This window comes from Bombina bombina, chromosome 5 (assembly GCF_027579735.1).
Source record: "Bombina bombina isolate aBomBom1 chromosome 5, aBomBom1.pri, whole genome shotgun sequence".
Classification (NCBI taxonomy): Eukaryota; Metazoa; Chordata; class Amphibia; order Anura; family Bombinatoridae; genus Bombina; species Bombina bombina.
The window spans coordinates 331,171,027-331,193,940 of NC_069503.1; the positions used below are offsets into that span (position 1 = coordinate 331,171,027).

At 41.6% G+C, this 22,914-nt stretch overlaps 1 protein-coding gene across 2 annotated transcripts in view; it reads right to left on the bottom strand.

Moving 5' to 3' along the window:
• SNX13 (sorting nexin 13) overlaps positions 1-22,914 on the bottom strand; it is an 882,412-nt gene that overhangs the window by 365,753 nt on the left and 493,745 nt on the right. For both annotated transcript variants that reach the window (XM_053714126.1, XM_053714125.1), the window contains exon 14: positions 13,957-14,061. In XM_053714126.1, coding sequence (XP_053570101.1) covers positions 13,957-14,061 — 105 coding nt within the window. The remainder of the gene's footprint in view (positions 1-13,956; positions 14,062-22,914) is intronic.

Consider the following 22,914-nt stretch of genomic DNA (forward strand, 5'->3'; position numbering starts at 1 on the left):
AGATGTAGACTTCAAGGCACAAACTACATCCAGATTATGAATTAACCTCTCCTTAGAAGAAGAAGGGTTAGGACATAAAGAAGGAACAACTATATCATGATTGATGTTATGGTTAGACACCACCTTGGGAAGAAACCCCAAAATAGCCTTATCCGTATAAAAAACCCAGATAAGGATGCTCACATTGCAAGGCAGCCAGTTCAGATACTCTGCGTGCCGATGCAATGGCCAACAGGACAAGAACCTTCCAGGACAGAATCTTAATGTCAATGGAGTGCATAGGCTCCAAACATAACCCTCTGCCATACCTTAAGGACCAAGTTTAAGCTCCATGGAGGAGCAGAATGTCTAAAGACAGGCCTGATTCTAGACAGCGCCTGAACAAAAGATTGTCAGGGAGCTCAGCAAGTCTCCTATGCAACAAGACTGATAATGCCGAAATCTGTCCGTTTAAGGAACTGGTGGCAAGACCCTTCTCCAAACCCTCTTGCAGAAAGGACAAAATCCTGGATACCCTCACCTTATGCCAAGGATATCCATGCTTCTCACAACAGGACAAGTAAGTCCTCCACACCTTATGGTAGATGTGATGAGTGACTGGCTTCCTTGCCTGAATTTGCGCATCAATCACACTTTCAGAAAAGCCTCTCTTGGCCAAGACTAGGCGTTCAATCTCCACACAGTCAGCCTTAGAGAATCAAGATTTTGATGTTGAAAAGGACCCTGTTCCAGAAGATCCCTGCGACAGGGTAACCTCCATGGCGGAGAGGATGACATCCCAACCAGATCCCCAAACCATGTCCTCCGTGGCCACGATGGAGCAATCAGAATGGCCGAATCTCGCTCCTGTTTGATCCATGCCACTACACCAGGTAGAAGCGGTAACGGTGGAAAAATGTAAGCTAGGCTAAACCCCCAATGCACCACCAAGGCATCTGTCAGCTCTGCCTGGGGATCCCTGGACCTCGACCTGTATCGGGGTAGCTTGCAATTGAGTCTGGAAGCAATGAGATCTATCTCCGGCGATCCCCAACTGAGACAAATCTCTGCAAACACTTTGGGGTGGAGAAACAATTCCCCAGATGGAAGGATTGCCTGCTGAGAAAATCTGCTTCCCAGTTGTCCACACCTGGAATGTGAATCGCTGAGAGCGAGCAGCTGTGGGACTCCACCCACTCCAAGATCCAAGACACCTACCTCATGGCTAGGGAGCTCCTCGTACCCCCCGATGGTTGATGTAAGCCACCAAGCTAATGTTCTCGGTCTGGAATCTGATGAAGCTGAACGACCCCAGAGGAGGCCATGCCTTCAAAGCATTGTAGATTGCTTGAAGTTCCAGAATATTTAATCGGAAGGAGACACTCCTCCCGGGTCCATTTTCATTTCCAAACAGCTCCTCATCTTGCCAGACTTGCGTCCGTGGTCACAATCTCCCAGGACAGTCTTAAGAAGGATGTCCCCATGAACAGTTGCTCCGGACGGATCAACTAAGAGAGGGAGATCCGAGTCCAAGCATCTATGGATATCTGCTGAGATAGATCTAATTGATCGCCGTTCCACTGTCTATACATGCACAATTGAAGAGGTCTGAGATGGAACCTGGCGAACGGAATGACATCTATGCTGGAAACCATGAGTCCAATTACCTCCATACACTGAGCCACCGAGGGGCTTGAGGAGGACTGAAGGGCAAGACAAGAGGACGCAAACTTCCTGCATCGATGGTCTGTGAGAAATATTTTAATGGATATAGAGTCTGTTATCGTGCCCAGGAACTCCACACTGTTGCTGGGAACCAAGGTACTCTTTCCTGAGTTGATCTTACATCTGTGAGATTGGAGCAAAAAAAAGAAGAGCCCTTGAATGATCCTCTGCAAAACTGAGCGACGGCGCCTGGACTAGGATGTCGTCCAGATAGGGTGCTACAGCAATGCCTCTGGCCACTGCAAGTAGCCCCCCAGAACCTTCGTGAAGACTCTCGGGGCCGTCGCAAGACCAAAGGGGAGGGCCACAAACTGGAAGTGTTGGTCCAGAAATGCAAATCTCAGGAACTTGAAGTGGTCCCTGTGAATTGGCACATGAAGGTAAGCGTCCTTAAAATCTATAGTTGTCATGAACTAACCCTCTTGAACTAGGGGCAGAATAGATCTGATTGTTTCCATTTTGAAGGATGGAACACTCAGAAACTTGTTTAAACACTTTAGGTCCAGAATCGGGCGAAACGTGCCCTCCTTCTTTGGAACCACAAAAAGATTTGAATAGTACCCTAGACCCCTTTCTGCTTGGGGTACTGGTATGATAACACCTAGAGAGGAGAGGTCCATCACACTAGAAAGGCCTCTCTCTTTTCTGGTCTTGAAGACAGGTTTGACAGGAGGAATCTGCCCCTGGGCAGATGGGATCTGAACCCTATCCTGTAACCCTGGGCGACAACCTCCAGAACCCAAGGGTCCTAAACATCCTGTAACCAGGCTTCTGAGAAGAGAGATAATCTGCCCCCTACTTGGTCTGAAGACCGGTCGGGGGCCAACCGCTCATGCCGATTTTGTCTCAGTGGGCTTCTTGTTCTACTTAGACTTGTTCCAAGAATGAGCCGGCTCCCAAGTTCCCTTGGACTTGTCTGCTTTCGCGGCGGGCTGCTGGCGCTGGGCCTTGTCTGCACGAAAGGGACGAAAAGTAGATCCTTTAGGCTTTGCCTTCTTATCCTGCAGTAGGAAAGCTCCTTGCCTCCCGTAACCGTGGATATGATTCAATCCAATCCTGGACCGAACAGAATCTTCCTTGAAAAGGCAGGGATAACAGCCTCGATTTAGAGGTGATGTCCGCAGACAAAGACTTTAGCCACAGAGCCCTGCCAGCTAAAACGGAAAAACCTGACACCTTAGCATTCAGGCGAATAATTTGCAAATTGGCATCACAGATGAAAGAATTGGCGACTTTCAGCGCCTTAATCTTATGCTGTATCTTCGCGAGCGTGGAATTAGCACAATCCACCTTAGGGACAGTAATCCACAGCTTAAGCTGACAGTCCTGAACGGGGAACAGTTTCTTAAAGGAAGAAGAAGGGGAAAAGGAAGAACCTAATCTCTTCCATTCATTCTTAATAATATTAGCCATCTTAACAGGAACCGGGAAGGCATGAGGCACCACCCTGTCCTCATATACCTTATCAAGCTTAGGAATCACAGGTTCCTCCAGAACCTCTAGAGTAGCAAGCACTTGCTTCAGCAAAAAGCGCAGATTCTCTATCCAAAACCTAAAGTCAGGCTCCCCCGCAGCTGGAGGTTTAGATGTCACCGACTCCGACCCAGAAGGGGCCTCCTCCGAAGAGTCTGAATGTGCCTCATCAACGTATAACGCCTCTGATATTTCCATAGGCGTAGGCAACCCCTGCAGTTGATACACAAAATCTGATGGCCAACGAATCTCTCTCATAGGAGTAATGGTTGGACCCTGGGGCGCTGCATGTGCAATTGGAGATGAATGCAGGATACACACCTCACGGAACAGGGAACCCTCAGAGGTGGACGGCTCAGTAGTAGTAGACATGCTGTTGTAACTTTATTAAGGCATGTGGAACATAGTTGAGCAGGCTGTTCTACCAGAACCTGCTCACAATAAACACAAGAATGAGACCTTGTTAAAGAGGGAGAACCCTCTAAAGCGCCAGAGTGCTCCATAGCTTGCACTATTATTATGGACTAGATTAACTTAATAAATAGGCACCTTTATTCCAATGACCGCCCCTGCCTATGGTAAAAATGCGCCAAAAAAGGCCCACACAATACTCCCGTAAGTCACCTGAGAGTTCCATACATTGCCAGAGCCTCATCTCTAACATAAAGCAGCAATGACACAAACAATATCATGTATAACCCCCCCCCTGTTCAATAATCCCCTTTCCAGGAATATTAACCCTTGATTCTTTAAAGATAAAAGGCGTCACACTGTGACTCTGTCTTCTGGATTATTATGTAATAAAAAATAAAAGATCTTACCAGACTCTACGCCGTGGAACAGGAACATGGCCCTTCAAGTGTGACAGGTTAGTAGCCTCGCTCCTGACATGGACTTGAGTGTAAAAAGCAGGCAGCGAAACTCATCAATGCTAATGGAAATGTTAATCGCAGAGTGCTGTCGTCATAGGTAAGAGACATCCAATATTGAAGTCACAGTGGTGGCAAGGTGCAAGCCGGAAAATAAGCAGGAACCAATCCGCCAAATGAAAGACACAAGGAGGAGATGGCTGCACAATATATATAAAAAATGTATTTGAACGTACCAAATGGCAGGTAAATACCAAGGCAGACAGATGGAACGAAAAAAGGCAGTCTGATGCGTTTTGCGCTCCCTAGTGGCGCTTAATCATAGACTATCCCTCCTAGTTCAAAAGGAAGAATGGAACCACTGGTTTCCATATGAAGAATGGTACCCTGAGACAACCTGTTGAGACCCTTAACGTCTACTATAGGGAGAAAAGTTACCTCCATTTTCGGAACCCCAAACAGGCATGATAACTTCAAAATGTCTCACAGCTGTCTGGCCTGCAGATAAAAAAAGAGAAGTGGAACCTGCCTCAGGCAAGGAGGGAATGGCTACAACGTAGCAACCCTGAATTACTATGTCCACAGACTATCTGGGACATCACGTATCTATGTTTGAAGGCAGAGAGAATCAACCCCCTAATTGGACCAATCCCAGATTGGGGGCAAACTCCTGTAATCAGAACTTTTCCTATGTGATCAGGAGCAAACAAGGTCTCACCCTTGTACGGATGCACCAAAAACTTAAGACTCAGAGGAAAAACCCACTGTCCATAACGCCCCGGGGGCTAGTACAGTAAAGCCAGATATTCTGTCTCCTGGCTGAAATTGCTTGGTAGCATCAGAAATAAAGAATTGGCCAGCTTAAGAGCCTCAATTCTGTACTAGATTTGCTCCAAAGGGATCTTTACCAAATTGGAATCAGGAAAGACATTGAACCAATAAGATGCCACACTTGACACAGTGGCAATACAAACCCCAGTAAGCCACCAGCTTAGTCCTGAAGAACAGCTATCTTCTCTAGGAACCGTAGTTCTCTTAGCCAGAGTAGAAATGTCCTACTGCTTAGGCACCGTACGTCCTGATATATAATGGAGATAGCGCCAGCTAGCATATTTTTAAAAAAACAGGAGACAGTAAAAAGAAAACCTGACTCCTATTCCTACGAAAAGTCTCCTAGCATGGAATAGAACAGGAAAAACACTTCTACAGAGGAATCCTGATATTTATAAAGTTTACAAGATTCCTTAGGGTTGACAACGACAAACGTATTAGAGTCGATTCAAGTAGCCAGAACCTCCTTTACCATACATGAAGGTGTCCAGGCTTAAGTCTGAAGGATACTACTTCAGTATCAGATTAAGGAATTATACTGACCGAATCTGAGATTTCACCCTCAGAGGCTACCGACATATCCTCCACATCAGACCTATAAGGAAGGTCAATCTATGTAGTGCATAGGGAACAGAAACCTTACTATCTAAATTTCAAATATACCCTTTAGTATAGGAAAAAGAGATAATGTCACAGATACCGCTAAGATACCTGGGCAATAATTTCGGCAGGGAAATAACCTCCTCCAGGAGATTTAAGAGGAACCACAGGGCACTGCATGTGACACCATAGAGGCTTGAGACGTATAAGGAGACAGCTGCGGCATTGCCTGAACAGCATCTTCCTGGGAGACATGAGGCTTATAGGGCAACAATATATTTGATCCCTGTTCAAATGTGTGTTCAGAAAAAAAACAAAAAAACAAACAAAGTTGTTAAACCCAGAATAGGGAAAACAAGACAGAACTTCCAGACAATAACTGATTACTTAACCATATTGTTACTCAAGCAGTTTTAATGTATATAGGATATTGTCTATAATTCTATCTAAAGACATATCCAACTAAAAAGAATATTTTAAATAATAAAACATTTTTATATATGACCAGTATATGTGCTACAATCATACATACTTGATTAAAAAAAAAAAAAAGTGCTAGAACAGTTCCGTGTAACACTAAACAACCGTGGTATATAACTTTATTTTCACAGGGAGGAGAAAACTCTTGCAAATTCCATGAAACTCTCCGTATCGGGAAAAAACAGAATTTATGTTTACCTGATAAATTACTTTCTCCAACGGTGTGTCCGGTCCACGGCGTCATCCTTACTTGTGGGATATTCTCTTCCCCAACAGGAAATGGCAAAGAGCCCAGCAAAGCTGGTCACATGATCCCTCCTAGGCTCCGCCTACCCCAGTCATTCGACCGACGTTAAGGAGGAATATTTGCATAGGAGAAACCATATGATACCGTGGTGACTGTAGTTAAAGAAAATAAATTATCAGACCTGATTAAAAAACCAGGGCGGGCCGTGGACCGGACACACCGTTGGAGAAAGTAATTTATCAGGTAAACATAAATTCTGTTTTCTCCAACATAGGTGTGTCCGGTCCACGGCGTCATCCTTACTTGTGGGAACCAATACCAAAGCTTTAGGACACGGATGAAGGGAGGGAGCAAATCAGGTCACCTAAATGGAAGGCACCACGGCTTGCAAAACCTTTCTCCCAAAAATAGCCTCAGAAGAAGCAAAAGTATCAAACTTGTAAAATTTGGTAAAAGTGTGCAGTGAAGACCAAGTCGCTGCCCTACATATCTGATCAACAGAAGCCTCGTTCTTGAAGGCCCATGTGGAAGCCACAGCCCTAGTGGAATGAGCTGTGATTCTTTCAGGAGGCTGCCGTCCGGCAGTCTCGTAAGCCAATCTGATGATGCTTTTAATCCAAAAAGAGAGAGAGGTAGAAGTTGCTTTTTGACCTCTCCTTTTACCAGAATAAACAACAAACAAGGAAGATGTTTGTCTAAAATCCTTTGTAGCATCTAAATAGAATTTTAGAGCGCGAACAACATCCAAATTGTGCAACCAAAAACAAAACTTTCCAAGATAATAACTTAATATCAACGGAATGTAAGGGTTCAAACGGAACCCCCTGAAGAACTGAAAGAACTAAGTTGAGACTCCAAGGAGGAGTCAAAGGTTTGTAAACAGGCTTGATTCTAACCAGAGCCTGAACAAAGGCTTGAACATCTGGCACAGCTGCCAGCTTTTTGTGAAGTAACACAGACAAGGCAGAAATCTGTCCCTTCAAGGAACTTGCAGATAATCCTTTTTCCAATCCTTCTTGAAGGAAGGATAGAATCTTAGGAATCTTAACCTTGTCCCAAGGGAATCCTTTAGATTCACACCAACAGATATATTTTTTCCAAATTTTGTGGTAAATTTTTCTAGTTACAGGCTTTCTGGCCTGAACAAGAGTATAAATAACAAAATCTGAGAACCCTCGCTTTGATAAGATCAAGCGTTCAATCTCCAAGCAGTCAGCTGGAGTGAGACCAGATTCGGATGTTCGAACGGACCTTGAACAAGAAGGTCTCGTCTCAAAGGTAGCTTCCATGGTGGAGCCGATGACATATTCACCAGATCTGCATACCAAGTCCTGCGTGGCCACGCAGGAGCTATCAAGATCACCGACGCCCTCTCCTGATTGATCCTGGCTACCAGCCTGGGGATGAGAGGAAACGGCGGGAATACATAAGCTAGTTTGAAGGTCCAAGGTGCTACTAGTGCATCTACTAGAGTCGCCTTGGGATCCCTGGATCTGGACCCGTAGCAAGGAACCTTGAAGTTCTGCCGAGAGGCCATCAGATCCATGTCTGGAATGCCCCACAGTTGAGTGATTTGGGCAAAGATTTCCGGATGGAGTTCCCACTCCCCCGGATGCAATGTCTGACGACTCAGAAAATCCGCTTCCCAATTTTCCACTCCTGGGATGTGGATTGCAGACAGGTGGCAGGAGCGAGTCTCCGCCCATTGAATGATTTTGGTCACTTCTTCCATCGCCAGGGAACTCCTTGTTCCCCCCTGATGGTTGATGTACGCAACAGTCGTCATGTTGTCTGATTGAAACCGTATGAACTTGGCCCTCGCTAGCTGAGGCCAAGCCTTGAGAGCATTGAATATCGCTCTCAGTTCCAGAATATTTATCGGTAGAAGAGATTCTTCCCGAGACCAAAGACCCTGAGCTTTCAGGGATCCCCAGACCGCGCCCCAGCCCATCAGACTGGCGTCGGTCGTGACAATGACCCACTCTGGTCTGCGGAAGGTCATCCCTTGTGACAGGTTGTCCAGGGACAGCCACCAACGGAGTGAGTCTCTGGTCCTCTGATTTACTTGTATCTTCGGAGACAAGTCTGTATAGTCCCCATTCCACTGACTGAGCATACACAGTTGTAATGGTCTTAGATGAATGCGCGCAAAAGGAACTATGTCCATTGCCGCTACCATCAAACCTATCACTTCCATGCACTGCGCTATGGAAGGAAGAGGAACGGAATGAAGTATCCGACAAGAGTTTAGAAGTTTTGTTTTTCTGGCCTCTGTCAGAAAAATCCTCATTTCTAAGGAGTCTATTATTGTTCCCAAGAAGGGAACTCTTGTCGACGGAGATAGAGAACTCTTTTCCACGTTCACTTTCCATCCGTGAGATCTGAGAAAGGCCAGGACTATGTCCGTGTGAGCCTTTGCTTGAGGAAGGGACGACGCTTGAATCAGAATGTCGTCCAAGTAAGGTACTACTGCAATGCCCCTTGGTCTTAGCACCGCTAGAAGGGACCCTAGTACCTTTGTGAAAATCCTTGGAGCAGTGGCTAATCCGAAAGGAAGCGCCACGAACTGGTAATGCTTGTCCAGGAATGCGAACCTTAGGAACCGATGATGTTCCTTGTGGATAGGAATATGTAGATACGCATCCTTTAAATCCACCGTGGTCATGAATTGACCTTCCTGGATGGAAGGAAGAATTGTTCGAATGGTTTCCATTTTGAACGATGGAACCTTGAGAAACTTGTTTAAGATCTTGAGATCTAAGATTGGTCTGAACGTTCCCTCTTTTTTGGGAACTATGAACAGATTGGAGTAGAACCCCATCCCTTGTTCTCCTAATGGAACAGGATGAATCACTCCCATTTTTAACAGGTCTTCTACACAATGTAAGAATGCCTGTCTTTTTATGTGGTCTGAAGACAACTGAGACCTGTGGAACCTCCCCCTTGGGGGAAGCCCCTTGAATTCCAGAAGATAACCTTGGGAGACTATTTCTAGTGCCCAAGGATCCAGAACATCTCTTGCCCAAGCCTGAGCGAAGAGAGAGAGTCTGCCCCCCACCAGATCCGGTCCCGGATCGGGGGCCAACATTTCATGCTGTCTTGGTAGCAGTGGCAGGTTTCTTGGCCTGCTTTCCCTTGTTCCAGCCTTGCATTGGTCTCCAAGCTGGCTTGGCTTGAGAAGTATTACCCTCTTGCTTAGAGGACGTAGCACTTTGGGCTGGTCCGTTTCTACGAAAGGGACGAAAATTAGGTTTATTTTTGGCCTTGAAAGACCGATCCTGAGGAAGGGCGTGGCCCTTACCCCCAGTGATATCAGAGATAATCTCTTTCAAGTCAGGGCCAAACAGCGTTTTCCCCTTGAAAGGAATGTTAAGTAGTTTGTTCTTGGAAGACGCATCAGCTGACCAAGATTTCAACCAAAGCGCTCTGCGCGCCACAATAGCAAACCCAGAATTCTTAGCCGCTAACCTAGCCAATTGCAAAGAGGCGTCTAGGGTGAAAGAATTAGCCAATTTGAGAGCACGGATTCTGTCCATAATCTCCTCATAAGGAGGAGAATCACTATTGACCGCCTTTACTAGCTCATCGAACCAGAAACACGCGGCTGTAGTGACAGGGACAATGCATGAAATTGGTTGTAGAAGGTAACCCTGCTGAACAAACATCTTTTTAAGTAAACCTTCTAATTTTTTATCCATAGGATCTTTGAAAGCACAACTATCTTCTATGGGTATAGTGGTGCGTTTGTTTAAAGTGGAAACCGCTCCCTCGACCTTGGGGACTGTCTGCCATAAGTCCTTTCTGGGGTCGACCACAGGAAACAATTTTTTAAATATGGGGGGAGGGACGAAAGGTATACCGGGCCTTTCCCATTCTTTATTTACAATGTCCGCCACCCGCTTGGGTATAGGAAAAGCTTCTGGGAGCCCCGGGACCTCTAGGAACTTGTCCATTTTACATAGTTTCTCTGGGATGATCAAATTCTCACAATCATCCAGAGTGGATAATACCTCCTTAAGCAGAGCGCGGAGATGTTCCAACTTAAATTTAAATGTAATCACATCGGGTTCAGCTTGTTGAGAAATTTTCCCTGAATCTGAAATTTCTCCCTCAGACAAAACCTCCCTGGCCCCATCAGACTGGTGTAGGGGCATTTCAGAACCATTATCATCAGCGTCGTCATGCTCTTCAGTATCTAAAACAGAGCAGTCGCGCTTACGATGATAAGTGGGCATTTTGGCTAAAATGTTTTTGATAGAATTATCCATTACAGCCGTTAATTGTTGCATAGTAAGGAGTATTGGCGCGCTAGATGTACTAGGGGCCTCCTGAGTGGGCAAGACTCGTGTAGACGAAGGAGGGAATGATGCAGTACCATGCTTACTCCCCTCACTTGAGGAATCATCTTGGGCATCATTTTCATTGTCACATAAATCACATATATTTAAATGAGAAGGAACCCTGGCTTCCCCACATTCAGAACACAGTCTATCTGGTAGTTCAGACATGTTAAACAGGCATAAACTTGATAACAAAGTACAAAAAACGTTTTAAAATAAAACCGTTACTGTCACTTTAAATTTTAAACTGAACACACTTTATTACTGCAATTGCGAAAAAATATGAAGGAATTGTTCAAAATTCACCAACATTTCACCACAGTGTCTTAAAGCCTTAAAAGTATTGCACACCAAATTTGGAAGCTTTAACCCTTAAAATAACGGAACCGGAGCCATTTTTAACTTTAACCCCTTTACAGTCCCTGGTATCTGCTTTGCTGAGACCCAACCAAGCCCAAAGGGGAATACGATACCAAATGACGCCTTCAGAAAGTCTTTTCTATGTATCAGAGCTCCTCACACATGCGACTGCATGTCATGCCTCTCAAAAACAAGTGCGCAATACCGGCGCGAAAATGAGGCTCTGCCTATGATTAGGGAAAGCCCCTAAAGAATAAGGTGTCTAAAACAGTGCCTGCCGATATAATTTTACCAAAATACCCAGATTAAATGATTCCTCAAGGCTAAATATGTGTAATATATGAATCGATTTAGCCCAGAAAAAGTCTACAGTCTTAATAAGCCCTTGTGAAGCCCTTATTTACTATCTTAATAAACATGGCTTACCGGATCCCATAGGGAAAATGACAGCTTCCAGCATTACATCGTCTTGTTAGAATGTGTCATACCTCAAGCAGCAAGAGACTGCTCACTGTTCCCCCAACTGAAGTTAATTCCTCTCAACAGTCCTGTGTGGAACAGCCATGGATTTTAGTAACGGTTGCTAAAATCATTTTCCTCATACAAACAGAAATCTTCATCTCTTTTCTGTTTCAGAGTAAATAGTACATACCAGCACTATTTTAAAATAACAAACTCTTGATTGAATAATAAAAAACTACAGTTAAACACTAAAAAACTCTAAGCCATCTCCGTGGAGATGTTGCCTGTACAACGGCAAAGAGAATGACTGGGGTAGGCGGAGCCTAGGAGGGATCATGTGACCAGCTTTGCTGGGCTCTTTGCCATTTCCTGTTGGGGAAGAGAATATCCCACAAGTAAGGATGACGCCGTGGACCGGACACACCTATGTTGGAGAAAGAAGCACCTATACATTAAAGGGACAGTACACTGTAAAATTGTTTTTATATGAATTGTATTTTATATGAATATATTTTCAATGACTTGTTATACCAGCTGCAGAGTATAACATTTATGAGAAATTGCATTTTTTGGTTTATTAGTGTATATGAAGTAGCTGGTTTTGTGTTTTAAACCACAGCCTATTACAATGGGTTGAGCGTCATGTAATATCAGATCTCATTATGTTATCACTTTTATGTACACAAACTTGCTTCCTTGTCTTATATTTGTCTAGAAAACCAAACTCAATACTTAGAGAGAACAATGGAAAATTATCATTTTATTACTTAACTATCATGCCCACCACTGAGAGTGTAATCTCTTCGGCAGGGATGAATACAACATAGAGATATAGCACGCATATATCGTGCTTCATACTGCCGCCAGAAATAGATGCAAAAATTAACAAAGTTGATAATATACAAGTGTCTCCTTAGCCACTCAGTACTTTACTTTCACTGCCATGGGTTGACATAATAAAAACATTACATTTCTGCTTCACCGGTCCATCTCCTAGTAAGGCGCCACGCAAAAGAGTGCGCTCCTATTAGGCTCCTCAATGGCCACAAGCATATTGTAGGCATAATTGGCAAATAAACATTTGTTCCGCTCTAAAGAAAAAATTTAACAGGTCTTGTATTGTAAAAAAGTGCATCATAGCCAAGAGAGTATTAAAACTCCTGCCCTAACAAAATCTGAGCCCCAAAAGAGAGTTAACTTTTTCCTACCTAGAAGAAGTCTAAGTCTCCATAACACATGCCAGATTTATGCCTGCTCACTGCCATTAACCATCCTGCTAAGGATTTGTGTCCCAAACTAAGCACAGGCATTCAGACGTTAGAGATACTAACCAGGGATCCTTAACCCCTTTAGTGCCAGCCTCCTAGCCCCAGAAGACAAAAATACACTTACTTGTACATCTAGCTGTCCGGCAGGAGGACAGCTCACCCGGTATGAGAGGATGCCACTCCTCAAAGGGACCTTTGAAAAGAAAGAACAGAGTAAACCTACTCAAGCTTTCTATACCAGGGCAGCCACATGTCAGGAAAACGCAGCAAAGCCCACCTCACAAATTCCTGACTGTTTAAAGCCACCACTGCCCTACTGAAGAGACTAACGTGGAGCATGTCGAGACCCAATCTTGAGAGGAAAGTTCAGAGTAAACCTACTCTGATTTAAAAATAATAAGATCTTGATTGAAGAAAATAATCAGACACCGAAAACTTCACCTCCTCCTTGCACAGTAGGCAAAGAGAATGACTGGGGTTTGTGGGAAGGGAAGTGATACTTAACAGTTTCACTGTGGTGCTCTTTGCCTCCTCCTGTTGGCCAGGGGTGATATTCCTAACAGTAATTGATGAAACCGTGGACTCACTGTATCTTAGGAAAGAAGAGAGAATCAACCTGCTATAGAAAAGATTTCCAAGAGATATGAAGCCTGATGACACCAATGAACTAACTTGTAAGGATTAAATAAAGAAAAATCTTTAAAACAAGGAAACTACAACACAAATTGACTCAAAACCCAATTTTTGTCTTTATTATTCAGATAGACATGCAAATTTAAGCAACTACTCCTATTATAAAAAAAAATTCTTCTCTTGCTCTCTTTATTTGAAAAAGCAGGAATGTAAGTAAAGGAACCGTCCCATTTTTGGTTCAGCACCTGGGTAGCACTTGCTGATTGATGTCTAAATGTAGCCACCAACCAGCAAGCGCTACCCAGGTACTGAACCAAAAATGGGCCGGCACCTAAGCTTACATTCCTGCTTTTCCAAATAAAGATAGCAAGTGAACAAAGAAAAAATGATAATAGGAGTACATTAGAAAGTTGCTTAAAATTGCATGCTCTATCTGAATTGTGAACAAAAAAATTGGAGTTTTGTGTCCCTTTAACAATAATGAAAAAATTTAATTTACATGGGATCCAAGAAATCCTGCATGTATAAACACTCAAAAGGATGATCAAGCAATACCTGGAAGAACTAGCAGGTGATGTAAAAGGAGAATAGTGACCAAGGTAGTCACTAGTAATCTTATACCAATATATGCTGTCATAAACAAACTAAAAATTGCCAGAGTATACAATAATAAAATATAAAGATATTACCTTCCTCTGTATGTCATCAAAAATTTCAGGTGTTGGGTCATCATGGTTCAGCACATTTTCAAGCCTTGTTAATAAATAGTCTTCTATATGAACTCTTGGTGATGCCTGGGAAAAAAAAAACGAATAAGAAAAATATTTATTTTACAGATCTCGTTAGCACTGTGAATCCCAGGGTATTTGTGATCTAATTAATTTACACCAGAACCTGAGATTCTCAAATTTTGTAACTATATTTACATATATTGATATAAAAATTCCTTAATTGACTACTAAACTATACATGACTATCATCCTTGCACTCCCCCTCCCTCCCCCCCACACACACAACATAATTATATATATATATATTTGGTCTGGGTTTAATTAAATCTTTTGAGTTTACATGTATTTTGAAGTTTGTTTTTTGCAGTGACCTAAAACAAGAGTGGGTAATTCATTTAAAAATTCTTCCATCCAGGCCTCTAATAATTTTGCTATTGTTTATACAATGGTTTGGATTATTCAAGACAAAAGGACCTCTGTAGTTGTTCTGCAGTATGGGAATACATACATACATAAATATTAATCATACAGACATTTCCATAACTTGGTAGATTGAAGGCACTTGAACCAACAGAAACAAGAAACAAACCAGAAGGGTGCTAGCTACCATGTTATATTCACAACTAATCAAATACATATGTAAAATAAAAGTTGACACAATAGAATTGTGTAACAAAGCAATATGAAACCAAAAACAAAATTATTTCGCGATTCAGACAGAGCATACCATTTTTTAAAAAAGTTTCCAATTTATTCAAATTCAAAACAAATTTGCTGTGTTCCAATGATATGCTGTGTTGAAAAAATACCAAGGTAGGCATCTGGAGCACTAAATTACAGGATATAGTGCTGCCATCTAGTGATTTTGCGAATGGTTAATATTCTTGCCAAATGTTGCCATATAGTGCTCCAGAAATTTTTCCACCTCCTAAGCATACGCCCCTACTTTTCAACACAAGATACAGAGAGAACGAAAAAACATAATTTATGTATGAACTTAACTGATAAATTCATTTCTTTCATATTGGCAAGAGTCCATGAGCTAGTGACGTATGGGATATACAATCCTGCCAGGAGGGGCAAAGTTTCCCACACCTCAAAATGCCTATAAATACACCCCTCACCACACCCACAATTCAGTTTTATTGAATAGCCAAGTAGTGGGGTGATAAAGAAAGGAGTAAAAAGCATCAACAAAGGAATTTGGAAATAATTGTGCTTTATAAAAAAAATCATAACTACCATAAAAAGGGTGGGCCTCATGGACTCCAATATGAAAGAAATTAATTTATCAGGTAAGTTCTTACATAAATTATGTTTTCTTTCATGTAATTAGCAAGAGTCCATGAGCTAGTGACGTATGGGATAATGACTACCCAAGATGTGGAACTCCACGCAAGAGTCACTAGAGAGGGAGGGATAAAATAAACAGCCAAATGAGGGAAAAAAATAAACAGTGAAATAAAAAAGGGGGGGTGTGGGATAAGCGCTCCAGAAGGAGCAAACCTAAAGTGAAACAGTGATTATAATATATTAAATACCAAAATTAATCAAGATGTTGAATATATATGTGAATAAAAATACCAAAAAGTGACAGAAAGTTGTCAATTTAATAAAAGATAACAAATATAAACAGGTTAATATATAACATATAATAAAATCGGATAAAAGAAACTCATATAAGTCTAAGATGCCGGCATCACGGGATTACAATAATGACTAATAGGAAATTCATAACATATAAAATTAGCGATCGCTATATTAAAAATAACAGTATACAGAAACTTGATATAGCAATAAATCTGCTGACCTGTAGCAAACCAAATCTTATGGTCACTTGAGGAGAGGTGACTCTGTTAGGAATAACAACAAACAACTTATTTATATGTCCGTTATAAGCTATGGAACATGTGATCCGTGGGTGGTGACGTCACGTCATGTGACTAGTATTACTGATCCAATGTTATCCAATGATATCCAATGATTGATGTGTAGCGTTATATTTGAAAAATATATATACCGGTATATAAAAAAAGGAAAAGAAACAAAAATGTCAATTATTTTCCGTAACAATAAAAAGAATACTTGCAAGTAGTGGATCGCTATCCTCCAATTTCCCCCGTGGGAGGGAAGTAATACAGCTGAAAGGAACAACAATATAGGTGAAATAAAGATGAGTGTCCGTCTTTTTCTTTCCAAACTCCAAATAGATAGAATTTCTTTATAAGGTGCTCTTTATTCAGCAGTCCTTTAGGTGGATAAGGTGCTCTTTGTTCAGCAGTCCTTTAGGTGGATAATGTTGTGGTAACTAAAACCAAAGGTCTCTTGCAAGCACACAGGGATTATTCATATATCTAGCTCAGGTTATGTGTGTGAGCTAGAAATGAACCTGTAATGTGCCGAGTGAGAGAGTAAATGAGATTCTGTAAGCAAATTTGCTTACAGAATCTCATTTACTCTCTCACTCGGCACATTACAGGTTCATTTCGAGCTCTACATTTCTAGTTGAGCAAGATATATGAATAATTCCTGTGTGCGGTGTTCACAATTTCATAGCCATAGAGCTTCATTCTAACTCACCTGTTTCCACGGCGGCACAAACAACAGGTTCATTTCTAGCTCACACACATAACCTGAGCTAGATATATGAATAATCCCTGTGTGCTTGCAAGAGACCTTTGGTTTAAGTTACCACAACATTATCCACCTAAAGGACTGCTGAACAAAGAGCACATTATCCACCTAAAGGACTGCTGAATAAAGAGCACCTTATAAAGAAATTCTATCTATTTGGAGTTTGGAAAGAAAAAGACGGACACTCATCTTTATTTCACCTATATTGTTGTTCCTTTCAGCTGTATTACTTCCCTCCCACGGGGGAAATTGGAGGATAGCGATCCACTACTTGCAAATATTCTTTTTATTGTTACGGAAAATAATTGACATTTTTGTTTCTTTTCCTTTTTTTATATACCGGTATATATATTTTTCAAATATAACGCTACACATCAATCATTGGATATCATTGGATAACATTGGATCAGTAATACTAGTCACATGACGTGACGTCACCACCCACGGATCACATGTTCCATAGCTTATAACGGACATATAAATAAGTTGTTTGTTGTTATTCCTAACAGAGTCACCTCTCCTCAAGTGACCATAAGATTTGGTTTGCTACAGGTCAGCAGATTTATTGCTATATCAAGTTTCTGTATACTGTTATTTTTAATATAGCGATCGCTAATTTTATATGTTATGAATTTCCTATTAGTCATTATTGTAATCCCGTGATGCCGGCATCTTAGACTTATATGAGTTTCTTTTATCCGATTTTATTATATGTTATATATTAACCTGTTTATATTTGTTATCTTTTATTAAATTGACAACTTTCTGTCACTTTTTGGTATTTTTATTCACATATATATTCAACATCTTGATTAATTTTGGTATTTAATATATTATAATCACTGTTTCACTTTAGGTTTGCTCCTTCTGGAGCGCTTATCCCACACACCCCCTTTTTTATTTCACTGTTCAAGTCTATTATTGGAGATTATAATAGACCATTTAGGGATTTAAGCTCACACCTCACAAGATAGCACTCACACCACCCCCTCCTTGTTCTATAAAAAAAATAAACAGCCAAATGCTGAAAAAATAATCCACAACCCAAAATATAAGTTATTCTTATGAAGAAAAGAAAAACTTAAAACATCAGCAGAAGAATCAAACTGAAACAGATGCCTACCAAAAACTGCTTCAGAAGAAGCAAATACATAAAAACGGTAGAATTTAGTAAATGAATGCAAAGAGGACCAAGTCGCTGCTTTGCAAATCTGATCAACTGAAGCTTCATTCTTAAAAGCCCACAAAGTGGAGACTGATCTAGAAGAATGAGCTCGACCCGACTCCAAATAAGCTTGAAGAATCAAAAGCTTTAACCAAGAGGCCAAGGAAATAGCAGAGGCCTTCTGACCTTTCCTAGGACCAGAAAATATAACCAATAGACTAGAAGTCTTTCTGAAATCTTTAGTAGCTTCAACATAATATTTCAAAGCTCTCACCACATCCAAAGAATGTAAGGATCTTTCCAAAGGATTCTTAGGATTATGACACAAGGAAGGGACAACAATTTCTCTACTAATGTTGTTAGAATTCACAACCTTAGGTAAAAATTAAAATGAAGTCTGCAAAACTGCCTTATCCTGATGAAAAATCAGAAAAGGAGATTCGCAAGAAAGAGCAGATAGCTCAGAAACTCTTCTAACAGAAGAGATAGCCAAAAAGAACAACACTTTCCAAGAAAGTAGTTTAATATCCAAAGAATGCATAGGCTCAAAAGGAGGAGCCTGTAACGCCTTCAAAACCAAATTAAGACTCCAAGGAGGAGAAATTGATTTAATGACAGGCTTAATACGAACTAAGCCTGTACAAAACAGTGAATATCAGGAAGATTAGCAATCTTTCTGTGAAATAAAAAAGAAAGAGCAGAGATTTGTCCCTTCAAGGAACTTGCAGACAAAACCCTATCCAAACCATCCTGGAGAAACTGTAAAATTCTAGGAATTCTAAAAGAATGCCAAGAGAATTTATGAGAAGAACACCATGAAATGTAAGTCTTCCAAACTCGATAATAAATCTTACTAGAGACAGATTTACGAGCTTGTATCATAGTATTAATTACTGAGTCAGAGAAACCTTTATGACTTACTACTAAGCGTTCAATTTCCATACCTTTAAATTTAATGATTTGAGATCCTGATGGAAAAACGGACCTTGAGACAGTAGGTCCGGCCTTAACGGAAGTGGCCAAGGTTGGCAACTGGACATTCGAACAAGATCCACATACCAAAACCTGTGTGGCCATGCTGGAGCCACCAGCAACACAAACAATTGTTCCATGACGATTTTGGATATCACTCTTGGAAGAAGAACTAGAGGCGGGAAAATGTAAGCAGGATGATAACACCAAGGAAGTGTCAGCACATCCACTGCTTCCGCCTGAACATCCCTGGACCTGGACAGGTATCTGGGAAGTTTCTTGTTTGGATGAGAAGCCATCAGATCTATTTCTGGAAGACCCCACATCTGAACAATCTGAGAAAACACATCCGGATGGAGAGACCCCTCCCCTGGATGTAAAATCTAACGGGTGAGATAATCCGCCTCCCAATTGTCTACACAATGGGATATGAGCCGCAGAAATTAGACAGGAGCTAGATTCCGCCCAAACAAGTATCCAAGATACTGTGAGTCCCACCCTGATGATTGACATATGCCACCGTTGTGATATTGTCTGTCTGAAAACAAATGAACAGTTCTCTCTTCAACAGAGGCCAAAACTGAAGAGCTCTGAGAATTGCACGGAGTTCTAAAATATTGATTGGTAATCTCGCCTCTTGAGATTTCCAAACCCCTTGTGCTATTAGAGATCCCCAGACAGCTCCCCAACCTGAAAGACTTGCATTTGTTGTGATCACAGTCCAGGTTGGCCAAACAAAAGAGGCCCCATGAACTAAACGCTGGTGATTTAAACCACCACATCAGAGAGTGTCGAACATTGGGATTTAAGGATATTAATTGTGATGTCTTTGTATAATCCCGGCACCATTGATTCAGCATGCAAAGCTGGAGAGGTCTCATGTGAAAACAAGCAAAAGGAATCGCGTCCGATGCTGCAGTCATGAGGCCTAAAACTTCCATGCACATAGCCACTGAAGGGAATGACTGAGACTGAAGGTGCCGACATGCTGCAACCAATTTCAAACGTCTCTTGTCTGTTAGAGACAGAGTCATGGACACTGAATCTATCTGGAAACCTAAAAAACATAATTTATGTAAGAACTTACCTGATAAATTCATTTCTTTCATATTAACAAGAGTCCATGAGCTAGTGACGTATGGGATATACATTCCTACCAGGAGGGGCAAAGTTTCCCAAACCTTAAAATGCCTATAAATACACCCCTCACCACACCCACAAATCAGTTTAACGAATAGCCAAGAAGTGGGGTGATAAGAAAAAAAGTGCGAAGCATATAAAATAAGGAATTGGAATAATTGTGCTTTATACAAAAAAATCATAACCACCACAAAAAAGGGTGGGCCTCATGGAATCTTGTTAATATGAAAGAAATGAATTTATCAGGTAAGTTCTTACATAAATTATGTTTTCTTTCATGTAATTAACAAGAGTCCATGAGCTAGTGACGTATGGGATAATGACTACCCAAGATGTGGATCTTTCCACACAAGAGTCACTAGAGAGGGAGGGATAAAATAAAGACAGCCAATTCCTGCTGAAAATAATCCACACCCAAAATAAAGTTTAAAGAAAAACATAAGCAGAAGATTCAAACTGAAACCGCTGCCTGAAGAACTTTTCTACCAAAAACTGCTTCAGAAGAAGAAAATACATCAAAATGGTAGAATTTAGTAAAAGTATGCAAAGAGGACCAAGTTGCTGCTTTGCAGATCTGGTCAACCGAAGCTTCATTCCTAAACGCCCAGGAAGTAGATACTGACCTAGTAGAATGAGCTGTAATTCTCTGAGGCGGAACTTTACCCGACTCAACATAGGCAAGATGAATTAAAGATTTCAACCAAGATGCCAAAGAAAAGGCAGAAGCTTTCTGGCCTTTCCTAGAACCGGAAAAGATAACAAATAGACTAGAAGTCTTACGGAAAGATTTCGTAGCTTCAACATAATATTTCAAAGCTCTAACAACATCCAAAGAATGCAATGATTTCTCCTTAGAATTCTTAGGATTAGGACATAATGAGGGAACCACAATTTCTCTACTAATGTTGTTGGAATTCACAACCTTAGGTAAAAATTCAAAAGAAGTTCGCAACACCGCCTTATCCTGATGAAAAATCAGAAAAGGAGACTCACACGAAAGAGCAGATAATTCAGAAACTCTTCTAGCAGAAGAGATGGCCAAAAGGAACAAAACTTTCCAAGAAAGTAATTTAATGTCCAATGAATGCATAGGTTCAAACGGAGGAGCTTGAAGAGCTCCCAGAACCAAATTCAAACTCCATGGAGGAGAAATTGACTTAATGACAGGTTTTATACGAACCAAAGCTTGTACAAAACAATGAATATCAGGAAGAATAGCAATCTTTCTGCGAAAAAGAACAGAAAGAGCGGAGATTTGTCCTTTCAAAGAACTCGCGGACAAACCCTTATCTAAACCATCCTGAAGAAACTGTAAAATTCTCGGTATTCTAAAAGAATGCCAAGAAAAATGATGAGAAAGACACCAAGAAATATAAGTCTTCCAGACTCTATAATATATCTCTCGAGATACAGATTTACGAGCCTGTAACATAGTATTAATCACGGAGTCAGAGAAACCTCTATGACCAAGAATCAAGCGTTCAATCTCCATACCTTTAAATTTAAGGATTTCAGATCCGGATGGAAAAAAGGACCTTGTGACAGAAGGTCTGGTCTTAACGGAAGAGTCCATGGTTGGCAAGATGCCATCCGGACAAGATCCGCATACCAAAACCTGTGAGGCCATGCCGGAGCTATTAGCAGAACAAACGAGCATTCCCTCAGAATCTTGGAGATTACTCTTGGAAGAAGAACTAGAGGCGGAAAGATATAGGCAGGATGATACTTCCAAGGAAGTGATAATGCATCCACTGCCTCCGCCTGAGGATCCCGGGATCTGGACAGATACCTGGGAAGTTTCTTGTTTAGATGAGAGGCCATCAGATCTATTTCTGGGAGCCCCCACATTTGAACAATCTGAAGAAATACCTCTGGGTGAAGAGACCATTCGCCCGGATGCAACGTTTGGCGACTGAGATAGTCCGCTTCCCAATTGTCTACACCTGGGATATGAACCGCAGAGATTAGACAGGAGCTGGATTCCGCCCAAACCAGAATTCGAGATACTTCTTTCATAGCCAGAGGACTGTGAGTCCCTCCTTGATGATTGATGTATGCCACAGTTGTGACATTGTCTGTCTGAAAACAAATGAACGATTCTCTCTTCAGAAGAGGCCAAAACTGAAGAGCTCTGAAAATTGCACGGAGTTCCAAGATATTGATCGGTAATCTCACCTCCTGAGATTCCCAAACTCCTTGTGCCGTCAGAGATCCCCACACAGCTCCCCAACCTGTGAGACTTGCATCTGTTGAAATTACAGTCCAGGTCGGAAGAACAAAAGAAGCCCCCTGAATTAAACGATGGTGATCTGTCCACCACGTTAGAGAGTGCCGAACAATCGGTTTTAAAGATATTAATTGATATATCTTTGTGTAATCCCTGCACCATTGGTTCAGCATACAGAGCTGAAGAGGTCGCATGTGAAAACGAGCAAAGGGGATCGCGTCCGATGCAGCAGTCATAAGACCTAGAATTTCCATGCATAAGGCTACCGAAGGGAATGATTGAGACTGAAGGTTTCGACAGGCTGTAATCAATTTTAGACGTCTCTTGTCTGTTAAAGACAAAGTCATGGACACTGAATCTATCTGGAAACCCAGAAAGGTTACCCTTGTTTGAGGAATCAAAGAACTTTTTGGTAAATTGATCCTCCAACCATGATCTTGAAGAAACAACACAAGTCGATTCGTATGAGACTCTGCTAAATGTAAAGACGGAGCAAGTACCAAGATATCGTCCAAATAAGGAAATACCACAATACCCTGTTCTCTGATTACAGACAGAAGGGCACCGAGAATCTTTGTGAAAATTCTTGGAGCTGTAGCAAGGCCAAACGGTAGAGCCACAAATTGGTAATGCTTGTCTAGAAAATAGAATCTCAGGAACTGATAATGATCTGGATGAATCGGAATATGCAGATATGCATCCTGTAAATCTATTGTGGACATATAATTCCCTTGCTGAACAAAAGGCAATATAGTCCTTACAGTTACCATCTTGAACG